Here is a 16,130-nt window from a genome sequence, read left to right as displayed (position 1 = left end):
AGGGCACACCATTATGTAGAGGAAGGCTTGAATGTCAATCCATGCTTGGAGGGTCTCGACATAAGGTAGGAGGAGTGGAGAAACATAAGGAACCTTTACAGGTTTAAGAAAGAGAAGACTTTGCACTCTGTTTCCTAGGTATCTTCCATCAAAAAAGAGGATTTCTCTTGCTACCAGTAACATCTTTGATGATGTTAAGAGAAGGTCTGAAGAGAGAGTCCATCTCTCAAAGGCCCTACGGATCAAAAGCTTTTTACACAAGGGTTTTGCAGACCAGCACTTTAGCCAATGTGCCTTTTGCATATGCATATTCCTCTAGCAGAACAACAATCTTCTTGTTAGGCAGGGCACTGCCAAAACCACAATGGGAATAGACCACTAATGCACAGAACCCTTACCAAACAGGTACATGGTCAATATTCAATTTTGAAGCATCCTGATAAGCTGTTTGCTCCCTCAACACCCAGAGGGAAATTGTTGGAAAGGTCTTTGCGGCTTTAGGAGTTTAAGTGACCTGTAAGACTGGAGTGATGTGACCAATGGCTGCAGAGACTGATACTGAATATGTAGAAGAGGGTGCCCCTGTGCACTTTTGGCCTCTGGGAACAGAGCCAGCAAATAACTTGTTGATTTGGGCCATAAAGTATTCCATGACTGTGGTGAAAACCTGTGTAAAAAGGGGGAGGGTGAAGCCACACCCAACATAACCAAAAAGAATAGTATGATTCCAGGGTGCAGATGCTGGCACCAACAGTAGTAACACCCAAAGTCCGTTCGTAAAATGTAAGCTGGGGCCACCTGATACAACAGATTGCTTCAGCAGCAAGAAAAATAACTGATTAAAGAAAGAAAAAAAAAAAACCAAAAAAACAAGGGCAGCTAAAAAGTGCTAAGCAGAAGAAGATGTCTATCCTCCTTGGGCACCAAAATATAACTGAAGCATGCTGATAGGAGGAGAGGCTATCTTGGCCTGGCCTATTGCAGAATAAGGTTAAAGATTTCCTGAATCGAGAAACAAGAAAGGAAAGGGTTTTCTGGCTATAAGGAGGCACCTTGGTTTGCTTCAAGTGAACTTATAGTATTGAACACCATTATATGCAGCAAAAAGCTAGCAGCATATGTTGTAAACATATACATTTTTACTTATTACCATTTAACAATTTGCAGAAATAAGTGCTGGATGTGCTGGGAGCTGTAGTGTAGGACATAAGCAGGCAGTGTTTCTAATCTCCATGAAGCTCTATCAAAGACACAAATAAGGGCTGAAGGCTTAAAGCGACCCTGAAGTCCTATTAAAAAAAAATCAAATGTCCTATCACCATCCCATCCTGGGATCTTTATGCCATTCGAGAACTCAACCAGTGTCAGAATCTCCCAGAAGTGCAAGATACCTCCACTGTGTGCTGTGGTTTCATGCACTAGAAGCTTCATCACAGCATGTTCTGGCAGAGGGGCTAACAGTCACCCATAAGTGTGTTGCATATGAAATTTCTGCTGGAAAATGTAGTTCAAGTGAAGAACCGACAGACAGCAGGACAGAGGAGTACACAAAAGGTCTCATTTGTAGCTTTTTTCCTTTTTTAAATTTTATTAAGGCGTCAGGGTCACTTTGGGCTCTCAGATTTCTGCTGCATATGTTAACATACTACATATCTGCATTAAAAACCATAGCAGCTGCTGCCCACTGTGGGAACACAAAAGACGCCACAAAACACTCACTCAGACGTCTCAAACTGGCCTCTGATAACCAAGACTTGGCAGTTATAACACCAGGCCCATGCTTAATCTGCTGACATCATTCCAGAAGAAAATAAAAATAAAGTGTTTTATTTGAGGTCGAAGAGGTGTCTACTTCCAAAGTGGATTTAAGTAAAACAGTGTACAACGTCTGTAATAAAAGGATATATATATATATATTTGTTACATCATCTTTACCATAGTTGATTCTTCTGCATAAATCTGTATTGAACAAAAAAAGAAAAAATAAAAAAAAGAAAAAAAAAGAAAAAAAGGTAGACGTCTTTACTGCAGCTTCAGGAATGTAAAGATCTATATATCCAAAAAAGAATTTATTTTTTATTCTTTTTTTTACTATAAAACTAAACTGTCTGCAGAGTGTTTTCTTTTATATTTATTATCGTCCGGTTTAAATCAGTAGTTTAATAAGAATTAGAAAAGACGTAGCACTGTTCAGTGTTTCTGACAAAGTAGAAAGGGTGAAGACATAAATAAGGCTTTAATTTTGGCAAAACATGATTACAATGTCTTCCATTTTATCCTCAGTGGTACAGTCCCTCGGGTAATTCAACCTGCGGAGAGAGGCATGACACACAATTAGCATGTTCGTTTAATAACGAGATTCTATGAACATCAAATGGAGGACTATTAAAAGATGCACTCCATGCAAACAGATAATATGTAGGTCAAATTAATATATGGTGGGTTGCTTTTACATGTATTCCTATGTAATGTCACCCAGTTCTGAGATTGTAGGGAACACAGGCAGCTTGAGTTTTGACATTTAGGTTGTTTGTGGCTTACAAACACCACCAAGCTCAACATAAGTTGATTTAAAAAAAAATCAAAAAAAAAAAAATCGACTGATCCAAGAAAAAGAAAATGCAAAATAATGACTTGATCCGGTCAGATTCAGTCACTGTTAAGTTGGCTATAGATGGTTCAAATCTTGACCTGTTCAGCACGGACTGGCCAAGATTCAAACCATGTATGGGCAGCCTGACTGTACCCAAGTTGATAGCTTGATCAACTTTGATACAACCAGCTTGTTGCATTTTTCAACTTGTGACTAAACTATTACTTAAATACATTAGGACTTAAATCACAAGAATGGATCAGCAGAATTACTAGACGATTTGATTTTATTTCCTTCCACCACAGGTGGAAGCCTTCCTGGCCCCGGAGAACACAATGATTACTGCTGGGTACAATCAGCCTACCCCATACATGGATCCAAAGTTCAATCCATGTTTGACCAGGCTTAAGTGACCTATCAGGACTGCCTTTTGTAAATACATTTGTGGAGTATTTTTGTATTGCATGTTTAAATTCAGTTACTGTTGATTAATTCACTACCTCCTGCTGAAAGTCTGCTTCTGTTCCAAGCACCAACTATTCTTTCATTAAAGCCTCATTCACACCTGTGTTTGGGACAGACTACAATTTCCTGCGGGGAAACTCACCAGTTTTTTGTGAACAGCTGCAGTCAGGAAGCCTCATTCAAAGCAATAAGTGGCTGACAGCACCAACAGCCATTTGCATGTAATGGACATGCAGGGATCACCGATGGATGATTGGCCCTGGGTGCAGATTCTTTACGTCCAGGACAGATTATCCACAAGTCATCACTGCATGTTCAACTACATGCAAACGGCTGCAAATAGCTGCAGTCATGGTTTGCCTCATATTTCTTTGAATGGGACTTCCTGCCTGCAGCTGTTGGCAGGAAGCCCTGCTGAGTCTTCTGTAGGAAATCATAATTGTCCCCAACACACAGGTGTGAATGAGGCCTAAAAATTTTACTAAATGTTTTATTTTGAATGCTCCTCCTGCTAGTTTGAGGTCATGCTCCAGTGGTTTTTGATCCCAACTTCATATTAAAAGTACTGCCCTCCTGTTAAATTCCTCAGACCTTTTTCCTTGCTCGCAGATTTTGTCATCGCTTCCCTCCCGCCGTATAGTGAAAATGACGGACAGGCAGGAGTATCCCCATTCTAGAAGGATGTCCCTCAGACAGCGCATCACCGATCATGGTAAAGAGCCTATGACAGTCTCTATCATGCAATGAGCTGTGTCTAATCACAGCTGATCACAGTGTAAACAGGAATTACCAGTCATCGGCATTCCTCTCCTCACATTGACAGCACATGACGACAGGAGAGCCGTAAGCGGCATTCCTCAGTGGGGATGTCTGCACCGGCAATCAGGGCACTAATCATCAGTGTCCTGATGAAAAGTACAACCCCAACAGTGCTGCAAATCTGGGCTAAACAGTGAGGTCAGTGCCAACAGTGAGCGAGGTCAGTGCCAACAGTGAGCGAGGTCAGTGCCAACAGTGAGCGAGGTCAGTGCCAACAGTGAGCGAGGTCAGTGCCAACAGTGAGCGAGGTCAGTGCCAACAGTGAGCGAGGTCAGTGCCAACAGTGAGCGAGGTCAGTGCCAACAGTGAGCGAGGTCAGTGCCAACAGTGAGCGAGGTCAGCCCCCTCCGTCATGTCATAGCCCCTAAGAAAAACTTATATTTTTTCCAAATTTTCAGTCTTTTTCAGTTTATTTAGCAAAAAATTTATTTATTAGATTAAATACCACCAAAAGAAAGATCTGTCTGTCAAAAAAAAAAAAAAAAAAAATGATAAAAACTTTGTTTGGGTACAGTGTTGCGTGACCGCGCAATTGTCACTCAAAGTGCGACAGCACTGAAATCTTAAAATTGGCCTGGGCAGGAAGGGGGTGAAAGTGCCCTGTAGGCAAGTGGTTAAATATATGAGAGTATGCGTAAATATATCCACACACATATATACATACACAGCCGTTTGTCTGGAGTTGAGTTTTAAGCAAGGCGACTGCTCTTTTTGTACACAAGGCCCCAGTGCTGATGCCTTTGGAAACTAGATAACTATTTGTCTTCAAACCTGCCCTGAAAAAATCAACAGCCGGATGCTGACTGCTTCGCTCTGTGCAAAAAGAGCACCTTTTAGCGACCCTAACTCACTGGAGTGAGAACGAGTCATTCATACAGAGACTGCATTTGCAGCAGTCATGCAACAAAGTTCATAATTAAAGCTTTTTGTTAACACCAATTACCAAACAGATGGAGGGAATGCATACATTAGCGGCCACTTATCGTTGGGCGACGGGACTCAGAGGCAAGACTTGAATGATAACACTTTGATATAATACAGAGAATTTGGAGATTAAAGCACTTTCTAAAAGCACCTTATTATCTGCCGCATTATTTACAAGAAGATTACACGTTCATTTGCAATTTCTTTAAATGATGACTTGCGCTGCTGTAATGTATTTCTGTTAAATCGCCCTACAGGGAATTTGATTTAAAGAGCAGCACATCTGCTAGGAAAATCTGCTGGCAGGAGCTACAAGACCTGCTAGTGGTAGCGAGGCTTTTGTTCTTTCACTGCCAAGTCATCCCATTCAAAATCTTACTGCCTACTTCTGCCTTAGATAAGGGTACATGGTGAAATTACTACCACTGGAAAGCACAGTTACTGTCAATTACAAAAAAAACGGGAAAGGTCCTTAGATATGGACATAAAAACTGTTAGCAAAAATTAAAAGACCTATAAATGCTAAAGCTAGATGATAAAAATATCTACTCCTTTATGAGGCACATTGATGGAGCCTCCCCCCACCAGCCCTGTAATTTAGGGGTTGGGGAGTGTGTGACCTCCTCATCTTCCACTCAGGATGCAGAGCTTGGGCCTAACTGGCCAATCGCAAGGCTCAAACATTGTCATGTTAAGGGAGGAAGTCATTAACCTTGTATAGGCCCCAACACAGAGCTTACAAAGTGTTTGGATTCACGCCTCTAAGGGCTCTTTCACACGTGCGGACCGTTCAGATCCACCCGTCCGTTTTTTTCAGCAGATCTGAATGGTCGCTCCACACAGCCCTATGGAGCGATGGATGCCAGCGGTGACGTGTCCGCTGACTTCCGATCCGCCCCGATCAAACGCAAAATCCAGACAGATGGAAACCATAATCATCCAGTCCCCCCCATAGAGGAGAGCGGAGATCTGACAGGTCCGTCCCTGCAGTGTGCAGAGATGGACTTGTCATCCGTCGGCTCAGCAGGGATCAACGGAGCCATCCCTGCTGAGCAAGCGGATGGCTGGATACGGATATGCATGTCTGAAAGGGCCCTTAAAGAGCCTGGATAAGCATGTATAGAAGCAGACAAGTGACAGCAAAAAACGCAAAAAAATAAAGCGCTCAATTGAGTCTACACCACATTTTATTTTTCAACCTTCTTAACAGATGTTTGTCCGAAGCATGCTTGAGGCTCGGTTCACACAGTACAGGGCACGACTTGCAGTGCCGCGACCTGCCGCGACTTGCAAAAAGACTTCTGTATAGAAGTCAATGCAAGTCGCCCGAAGTCGCCGCAAAAGTAGTACAGGAACCTTTTTTCTAAGTCGGAGCAACTCGAGTCGCTCCTATTAGAACGGTTCCGTAGTACAGAACGGGGCGCTACTTGTCAGGCAGCGAAGTCGCCTGGACAAGTCGCCCCTGTGTGAACCGAGCCTAAAGCAATAACAATATATATTATCAATATCAAACACGAAAAACTTCTAAAGTGTAGTGGCTGCATTAGTTTTCTTTCATGCCTTTCTTCTATATTTTTACATTGTGATCCAGCTAGTAAGTCTGTTAATTTACTAGTAATAGTTTTCAACTTTTAACAAACCAAGCTATCCAGCAAAAAAGACATTTTGAGGGTTGAGACAAACAATTTAAAATGGAGCTAATCCTTTTAATAACAAAAATTGCAAACAGGCAGTTTATTTTATTTATGTATATTTTTTTTTTTTTATACATATAAGATATGCTATGTCTCTTCTGCAATAAAACAAGCGTTACCTGCCTGTGATTTTGAACTGTCAAATCACATGACAAATTGCATTGGTGTGAACCAGGGCTTAAAGTGGAGCACTGGGCTCCTTCAGAAAAAAAAAGTCAGCAGCTACAAATACTGTAGCTGCTGACTTTTAATATTAAGACAATTACCTGTTCATGAATCCAGCAGTGTCTTCACCTGAGCCGATTTTTCAATCAGTTCTCAGGGTGCTGCTGCCGCCATCTTGGGTAAAGGGAAACAGGCAGTAAATCATGCAGCGATTAGCGATAAGGTTGTCAGTTGGAAGTGGGAGAGGGTACCTGTCAAAACCCCCGAAAGGTGCCAAATGAGGCAGTGAGGGGGGGAACTTGGGTCTCGGGGTTTAAAGGAGGCAAATACGGTAAGCGGAGCTCCTCCTTTTAAGTGGAGCTCCGCTTTAAGTCTGTAGATTTTTGGAAGGATACACTCACCTCTGCTCACTCCACTGATTTGCACCTTAGTGGAATAATCTTTTAGAACAGGTGAGGTATAGCAGGCAAGTGGATTTTACAGCTATGTTTGCAATGAATATCCTCATAATAGGTTTACCATGATAGGAGTCTATGCCCTACACACAATATAAATGATTGCATCTCTCTGAGTTAATAATGCCATCGTATTACCCAGAAAGCCACCCAAGGCCTTGAAACAAGGTAACATACGAGTCAAAGAAACAAAGCGATTCATCCTTCATCTTATACCTATAATCTGAAAGTTCTCTCTTCCCTTTGTGAGTTGTTGGTTCACTGCCCGAAGACACTGCTGTAGTTGTGTGACAGTCTGGCTTAAACTTAACATCTTCTCTATTCTTCCCTGCTCCTCCTGGGGTGAAGAAATGTGTAACACATTACAATCTTGTAGACAACAGTTCTCTAGTCTACAAAAAAATATGTTGGGAAACTTGGTGACTACACACTATATTGTCAAAAGTACGCCAGCATTTACACGCACATGAACTTTAATGGCATCCCAGTCTTAGTCTGTAGGGTTCAATATTGAGTTGGCCCACCCTTTGCAGCTATAACAGCTTCAACTATTCTGGGAAGAGTTCTCCCCAGAAATACCTATGGACTAAGACTGGGATGCCATTAAAGTTCACGAGTGTGTAAAGGCAGGTGCCCAATACTTTTGATAACATGGCGTCTAAGGCTCGTTCACATGTGGAGTTTTGGGATTGTGCCATTCATTTTTAAGTAGGAGTTTCTTTTGGGTGGCAAGTTCCTAAAACACCAGGTGTGAATGGGGCCTTGAGTGTCTTATCTTGATAAACACAACTGATTAGTATAGGGTAATTTTGTAGGTTTGTATAGAGTACAACTGATTATGTGAGGAAAGGAGGAAGAAGAGAAAATATAAACTTCTATCCTGCATTCAACCACTTAAAAGCAGTATTAAAACCAAAAATGCAATTATATTGCAGCTTACCAATCATTAGAAGTGGTGACTCCATCAGTTTTCCTTACCTAGGCTTGTTCCCCTCTGTTTTCATATGATGATCGGGCCCGTAACACACCTCCTGTATTAGAGTGCCCCCCTCTGGATGAATGAGCACAGCAGACTGCAGCATTATCAGTCCGCAGGCAGGGGAGTGTTAAAAGTATTAGATTTAAGGAACAAGGAGGAAAAAAGTTTCCAATAAAAAGACTTTTGAGGCTTCATACTAAAAATAGGGCAAAACGATTCAATAAAAAAAGAAGAAAAAAAAAAAGTTTTTTTTTTTATAAACCTATTAAAAAGATAGATAGTGGGGTACTACACAACCACTATACTATGGTTACAGTCATTATAATACACAACATCTTAAATAGATTACAAAATATTTGCCGGTATAACCCGCTGGTCTGTTCCAACGTGTTTTGCAATCAACAGCTGCTTCTTTAGGGAAAACTGTGGAAACATCTAGAATGTCAGAAAACATTTTCTAGTACAAAACATCACTGCACACGAGATATAAAAATGATGTTTGTACTGTAAAATGTTCGTAGGTTCTTCCCAGATTCTAATGTGGTTTCCCTGATGAAGCAGCTGCTGACTGCGAAACACGTCAGAACAGACCAACAGGTTGTACCAGCATCAATTTTGTCATTATTCATTTAGCATGCTTTTATAAGATTGTGTATTACACTGACTGTATCCACAGTATGGTGGTTGTGCAATAACCCACTACCTATCTTTTAATGAGTTTATAAAATAAAAGAGATTTTTTATTGAATAGCGTTGCCTTATTTTCAATACGAAGCCTCAATAGTACCTTTTTTTTTTTTTTAGGAAACTTGTTCCTTTATTTAAATCTGCTAATACATCTAACACTCCACTGCCCACCAGACTGACAATGCTGCAGTCTGCTGTGCCTCCCTGTCCCTTTTTATTGGAAAGGATTATCCTTGTTGTTCCTGGTGTATTTTGGGATGGGGTATCATACACTCACCCCCGAGATATGGTGGTACGGTGTCAGATTTAAATACAGTAACACATTAACTGCTTGCCGACCAGCCACCGTCACTCCGTAGGTGTACGTCAGCAGCTTTAAGAGCTATAGGGGGCCACCTGTGATCACTCCTCAGAGCCAGAAAGGGGATCTGTCACCGTAAACAGATACCCATTCTGTCAGGGTAGCAGAGAGAGATCTGCTGTTCCTAGTGATCAGGAACAGCGATCTCTCTCTACTCCGTCAGTGCGCTCCCCCCCCCCCCGTTAGAAACATCTCCATGGGGAACACATTTAACCCCTTGATGGCCCCCTAGTGTTACTCCCTTCCCTGCCAGTGACATTTATACAGTAATCAGTGGCTTTTAGCTCGGATTGCTGTATAAATGTCAATGGTCCCAAAAAGTGTCAAAAGTGTCCGATCTGTCCGCTGCAATGTCGCAGTGCTACTAAAAATTGCTAATCACCGCCATTACTAGTAAAAAAGAAAAAAAAAATGCCATAAATCTATCCCATATTTTGTAGATGGAATAACTTAGGCGTAAACAAGTCAATATAGGCTTATTGCAATTTTTTACTAGCAAAAATATGAAGAATACATATTGGTCTAAACTGATGAAGATATTTTTTGGATAATATAGCAAAAAGTAAAAAAAATATAGGGTTTTATTCAAAATTTAAGCCTTTTTTTTTTTAATAGCGCAAAAAAATAACACAAAGGTGATCAAATACCCCCAAAAGAAAGTTCTATTTGTCGGGGAAAAGGACATAAATTTAGTTTGGTTACAAAGTCGCACACCCGCGCAATTGTCAGTTAAAGCAACAGTGCCGTATTGCAAAAAATGGCCTGGTCAGGAATCCTTCCAGAGCTCAAGTGGTTAAAGCCAAACTCAAGCTCACACTTTATAAATCAGTTACGGCAAACCGTTTTCCTTTTGGTATAAAAGTTGTAAATTAATAAATAAAAGCTGATAATTTTAAGCACACCTGCCAGTGTTAAATGGTTGGTCTGTAACTAATGCATTCTGCTGGAGAGCTTGTGCTTTTGAAAAAAAATAGACTTGCCAGCTAGATCACCAAATGAAAAACGAAAGCAAGCCTAAAAAGGAAAATGAATACAGCCATCACATCCAAAAATTGGTATACTGCAATAAAATGTCTGCCTTTGGGTTTAATACCGCATTAAGAACAAATATCCACTCCTTGTGTTGTCTGGCTGCATAGCGCTCACTCACACTGCTGCCTGAACAACTGACTTGAGCTAACAAAGCATTATCGCTAACAGAAAATCCAGGACAGGCAGAGGCTCGGGGGAGCTGATCCAGAACAGAGAGATGAATCTTAAGGACCGGGCAATTTTGTAAGAGGCCAGACAGAACCCAGAAGGAAGACAGGGTGACGATGGAAGCCCCTGTATGCTAACATCGCAGTGCTGGAGAGCTTCCTTTGACAAGTATGTCATAATGTGCTAGTATGTAGCGGCAAACAAGCACATTATGGCTTAAGCCACTTTTTAAAGCAAAGTTTACTACTACTATACCAATGTCAATCTAACACTTTCATGACCCACTCACCTGCTCTAGAACCAATTTTAGCTCCTCTAAAGTCAAATTGTTTGCCAAGCTCAGGGTAAGAGACAGTTATCTTTGGAAAAGATTTAGCCACATTGTGCTGTCACTCACTTACCTTTTCAAGAGATATGCCACTGTTCTCTATGACATTAGAGTCTCCAGAGCCCTTGAGTATTTCAACCTGAATGAGGTCCAGGGATTTCTGTGCCTGAACAATGGGGAGAAGACACATCAGGATACATAAAAATGGATCAATCACAGCAGTTGCCAAATACAATCACAGACAACGCTTTACCAGGTAAAGCAAAAGCAGCAGGAAATTCCATGCACAGCTTTACATGTCCCAGGAGGCTGCCGGAGCAGTCTGAAAGCTCTAAGACATAAGGAAGTCACATCTGGCTCCCACATCCAAGATGGCCACCTCAGAGATCCAAAGACCAGCTAAGGATTGGCTCCAGTGAAGACAGCGCTGGACTTCTGGGCTTACGTATGCGTTTGCAAATGCGTGCTAACTAAACCCGTTTTTAACACAGGCCGTTGGACAGGTTAATTCGGTTGGTCAGCAGACTGGTTGGTAAATTGATATATGGAATGTTCTGTCCTGAGTGCTACCCACTACACCACTGTGCCGCCCAATTTCCCTTTAATATATAAAAATCGCAAGCCTGGTGTGACAAAATGCTAAAAAAATATTATATATACACTGAATATATTTATAAAAACACACACACACCAACATTCATCTAAGCATAGGAGATATGGACAGATGCAGCAGTGCAATGCAGGTTTTGAGTCATTGTTAACCATTAAGGAGGTAGAATCTAATCTGCCAAGCTATGTCCAGCCTAAACTCCACTGTTATTTAGACCACATCTTTAGAATTAGAAAAGCTGGCAGCATGGGAATAACATGAAAAGAGCAAAATCTATTTCTGGCCCTATGGGCTTTTCTGGATTCAGACAGGTATATAAAAAAAAAAAGCTGTTGGCTTAATGCAACATTTGTAACTCCATACCAGATGTTGTGATCACCAAACACAGTTACTGTTCTGCCCTACACTCCTGCTCAATCCCATAATGCACCAGGTGAAGCACAGTCTTAAGGCCGGCCAAAGAGTCTGCCATTAACCTAAGGCCGGCCAAAGAGTCTGCCATTAACCTAAGGCCGGCCAAAGAGTCTGCCATTAACCTAAGGCCGGCCAAAGAGTCTGCCATTAACCTAAGGCCAGCCAAAGAGTCTGCCATTAACCTAAGGCCAGCCAAAGAGTCTGCCATTAACCTAAGGCCGGCCAAAGAGTCTGCCATTAAACTAAGGCCGGCCAAAGAGTCTGCCATTAAACTAAGGCCGGCCAAAGAGTCTGCCATTAAACTAAGGCCAGCCACAGTTCGAATCCCGGACGGTTCAGCAGGAACCAGCCGAGATTTGAACCGTTAAAGGGCAGGCTGAATGTACCAAGTTGGGTCGATCAATTTGGGTACAACCAGCCTGTCAGATTCTCTTGAGATTATTGCTAGCGGCTGCTACAGTGGGAGAAGAAAATAGCCCGTAAGGAGGGATCCCCCCCCCCCCATCCAAACAGGCTTTGTCAATGGGAGTTATCAAGCAAATTTCTTTCCTGCAACAGGTTGTAGTTAAGACATTTCATCATGTATGTCTGTCCTTAGTTTAATGACTTCCTGCCCAATAGACCTGTGTTGTTTGGATTTTCTCACCTCGTGTAAATCACTGGCCACTTTTTGACGCTCGCTCTGCTCCATTTCCAGTTTCTTTATTGTGTCATTCAGTTGACTCTTCAGCTATTGGTGTTATAAAAAACAAAAAAAAACGTTATTTTCCCTGGATATTACAGTCACTGAGCAAAAAGACTTATAGAGACCATCACCAGATCATTAATTTCAACAACAATCTTCTCTATATCTGCATTTAACAAACTTTAGGCATCCTATTAATGCTAAAAGCATCTACTGTTTAAAAATCTAAAAGTCTTAAAATGTATTTCCAAGTTTGCAGCCAAATATGGATAACACCAACTTTATACTTGTTGCATGCTCTCATTCACATAGCATACATTTAAAAATGGCTGCTTACATTACTGCTGCAGCAGCACAGGTGGATTTGCACTGTAATGCATAGATAGTTGCATAGATAGTTGCGGCTTTAGAACCACCTTAAAGTTGAACATAAAAGTTTAATACAATTAATCCTGTCTGTACTGTGGTGGCAGATCTCATTATCAGTGTCTGTCCTAACAGTTAAAGATCTAGAAACTGTGCATCTGAATTCTATGTTTATGAGAGGAAACTCAGTGTGCCACTCTGTAAGTAAGGCTGGACATTGATCGTGCAAATTTATTTGCACGATTCCCTTATCAACACTGATAGTGCTGACAGGGGAATCCCTCCTGCCAATCAATTGTTTGCTCCTGTCGGGGGAAGTTGTCCCCATCGGGCGAAGACAGTGATTATTGCTAGCAGCTATAGCAGCTGCTAGCTATAAATCGCAAGAGAATCTGGCAGGCTGGTTGTACCAAAGTCGATTGATCAACATGGTACATTCAGCCTGCCAACACACAGTTTGAATCTCGGGCGGTTCCTGCTGAACCAGCCAAGATTCAAACAGTCTATGGCCAGCCTAAGAGAGTAGCCCACCAAAGGTCACTGCCAGGCTATGGCCACAATGTTCAGTCCAGCAGGGCCTGGACACAGCATCTCAAAAGAAAGACTGGGGATGGCCTAACCTTCTGTAGGCGGTAGTTCAACCTGAAAGTGAAAGCCTTCCTGTGTCCCATAACCACTTCCGGACCGCCCGTCATCGATATACAATAGTCTGTTGATGCTGAATATCGTTATGGCAGCAGATTGCTGCCATAACCCCAGTCCGCTTTAAGATACAAGTGGTCTCAGCGGGGGATTCGCCGCAAAATCACTTATCAGTGGTGAGAGGTGCCATACCCCTTCCCAGTTGTCTCTGCCACTTACCAGATCTGTCGGTAGCGGTGGAGACGATCCTATGCTGTCCCCTGCTTGCCACTAAGTCGAGTGAGGGAATGATGGGCCCCCACTCGACTCTACATCCACTCCACATTAAAGAGGTCCCGTCATGCTTTTTTTTTCTATTACAAGGGATATTTACGTTTCTTGTAATATGAAAAAAGTGATCCAAAGTATTTTTTTTTTTTAAGGAAAGTGTAAAAATAAAAAATTGCACACAGAAGCGAGTGAATACATAAGTTGCGCCCACATATGAAAACTGTATTCAAACCACACGTGAGGTATCACCACGAATGTTAGAGCGAGAGCAATAATTCTAGCACAGGGCTTCTTCTGTACCTCAAAACTGATAACCTGTAAAATATTTTCAACGTCGCCTATGGAGAAGTGCCAAAGTTTATCACCATTCCACGAGCTGCCGCAATTTTGAAGCATGACATGTTTGGTATCAATTTACTCAGCATGACATCAGATCCACAATATAGCAAATTAACCTAATTTCACGGTGTTCTTATTTTTTAATTCCAAAAAAAAAGTGATTTTTTTTCCCCCAAAAAATACGTTTGTAAGACAGCTGTGCAAATATGGTGTGACAAAGTATTGCAGTGACCGCCATTTTATTCTCTAGGGTGTCTAAAAAATATATAACGTTTGGGGGTTCTAAGTAATTTTCTAGCAACAAAAATGATCTTAACTTGTAAAGAGGTGTCAAAAATAGGCCCGATCCTTTAGTGTTTAATGGACAAGAAAGGAAAATTGTTTACAGAAAGGAAAAACACTAAGTACGCATTTAAAATGCTAGTTTTTCAGTACATTTACTTGCAATTTTTTAAACTTGTGAAAGAATCTTTTTAAAGTAAATTTGTCTTAAGAGGAATATAGAGGCTGCAATTGCGCAAACCCTTCTTAAAAAAATAAAAAAAAGTTACTTGGATGTGTCTGGCATGTTCCTGCCACATACTCAGGGAAAGCTTTCAGCAAAGGAAATTCACACAGAATTCCTTTTTTCTTTACTTGTTTTAGACCACTGTCCCAGAAAATATTGAAGCCCAAGTATCTGCATGGTAAAAGGAGTTATCAGCATGGCAGACTACATATTTATGCATTTACAAGTCTGCTTTAAAGGATAGGTTCACCTTCAGGAACATGTTACATTCATATTTAGGGTGCAACATGCTCCTACCCACCGCCAGAGCCCCCTCGTTGCGACAGTGGGCACATTTTGAAAACTGCTCCTCGTTCATTCACAGAAATCTGTGATTAAGGAAACTACAAGTCCCACTGACAATGCAGCAGACAACTCGTAGTTCTCAAGGAACTGGAAGGGTGCTGACGAGTGCCCCCATAGTTCATTCACAATCCCAGCTTCTAAACTGACAGCCCATACAGAGGTATGGGCAGAAAGCTGTAGGGATTATCTGCACAAGCCCAACATAGCACCCGCGATCTACTGATGCGGGTGCAATGACCTGCAGGCTCCTGTGGAAAAAAATAATAAATGCCCATTATTCCTGCAAAAATACGTGCATTTATTATTATTTTATTTTTTATTTTATTTTTTTTATTTTTTTTTACAGAGGTCATCTTAGACTTTAAATAATTTGGCAAAAAGAGAAAAGGATAGTGCAACTCAGAGAGGACAGGACAAGAGGGTGACTTTTTAAGAATGGATCTGCCTACAGAATACAAGCATCACTTGTGTCACCTGCCCGACAACAAGTATTTATATTACACAGACGTTATTGAATTATTACAAGATCAAGATTAATACAAACTCTTGAAACGCAGTCCATCTGCAGCATCACGGGCTTAATGCATGCATTGGTGTTAACTACTTTAAGTGGATTAAAAGTTAAAAATAAAATGGTATTGTTTAATGATGTGAGGAAGGTAAACAGGCAAAAGATTGAAAGCTTGACAAAGGGACAGATAGGCCCTCATTCTATCCAACAGAAAAGCTGAGTACAGGTAGGAGCGGGAGTCTCCAGAGACACAGAAGAGAGACATCTTCTTACCAAGGTCAGCTCTTCATTCTGCCTTACTGCTTCTGAATATGAACCATCAAGCTTTCTTTGCAATTCAGTCAACAGATCTTTCAGCTGAAATGAAGTTCAGAGTTTGTAAAGCGGCTCTCCCATCACAGGCATAGAACACACGGGCCACACTTAACAAAGGTGTCTGAAATGATAGTATATGGGCTTGCCCATATCCACCAGTCGGATTCTTTTTATTTTTTCGTACCCGCTCTTGAAAGTTTTAATTAGAATCTGCACTGGTAAATATGCACAAGAGTTTGTAAGTTTTCCTTACAGATACTTAAAGTGAACATGTGCTTTGTCCATATAGGGACAAGCAACAGGTTCACTTAAATGGAAGCTGGGAGCAAAGAGAAGAGGATCCATGTAAGCTTTAAAGGCTAAGTTCACCTTTTTTCCCCGCTAAATTCAAACTCCCCTATCTACCAATTAATGTACTTATTTTGCAAAAATAAAACTGCTTTCCATTAGTTCTA

General features: G+C 41.3%; 1 protein-coding gene across 11 annotated transcripts in view; it reads right to left on the bottom strand.

Annotated features, from left to right (window-relative positions):
* Positions 1-1,811: 1,811 nt before the first annotated feature.
* The window catches only part of KTN1 (kinectin 1), a 210,426-nt gene continuing 196,107 nt past the window's right edge, over positions 1,812-16,130 (bottom strand). For 8 of the 11 annotated variants that reach the window (XM_077464417.1, XM_077464420.1, XM_077464419.1 and 5 more), the window contains 5 exons: positions 15,634-15,717; positions 12,341-12,424; positions 10,744-10,836; positions 7,332-7,452; positions 1,812-2,309 (listed from right to left, as the gene is read on the bottom strand). In XM_077464417.1, coding sequence (XP_077320543.1) covers positions 2,305-2,309; positions 7,332-7,452; positions 10,744-10,836; positions 12,341-12,424; positions 15,634-15,717 — 387 coding nt within the window. In that variant the 3' untranslated portion in view covers positions 1,812-2,304. The remainder of the gene's footprint in view (positions 2,310-7,331; positions 7,453-10,743; positions 10,837-12,340; positions 12,425-15,633; positions 15,718-16,130) is intronic. The other 3 variants (XM_077464421.1, XM_077464424.1, XM_077464423.1) reach the window with 2 other exon arrangements.

Source organism: Lithobates pipiens, unplaced genomic scaffold, assembly GCF_037356315.1.
Source record: "Lithobates pipiens isolate NorthernLeopardFrog02 unplaced genomic scaffold, aLitPip1_a1.2 Scaffold_30, whole genome shotgun sequence".
In the NCBI taxonomy this organism is placed as follows: Eukaryota; Metazoa; Chordata; class Amphibia; order Anura; family Ranidae; genus Lithobates; species Lithobates pipiens.
This window is presented reverse-complemented; position numbering and strand designations above follow the sequence as displayed.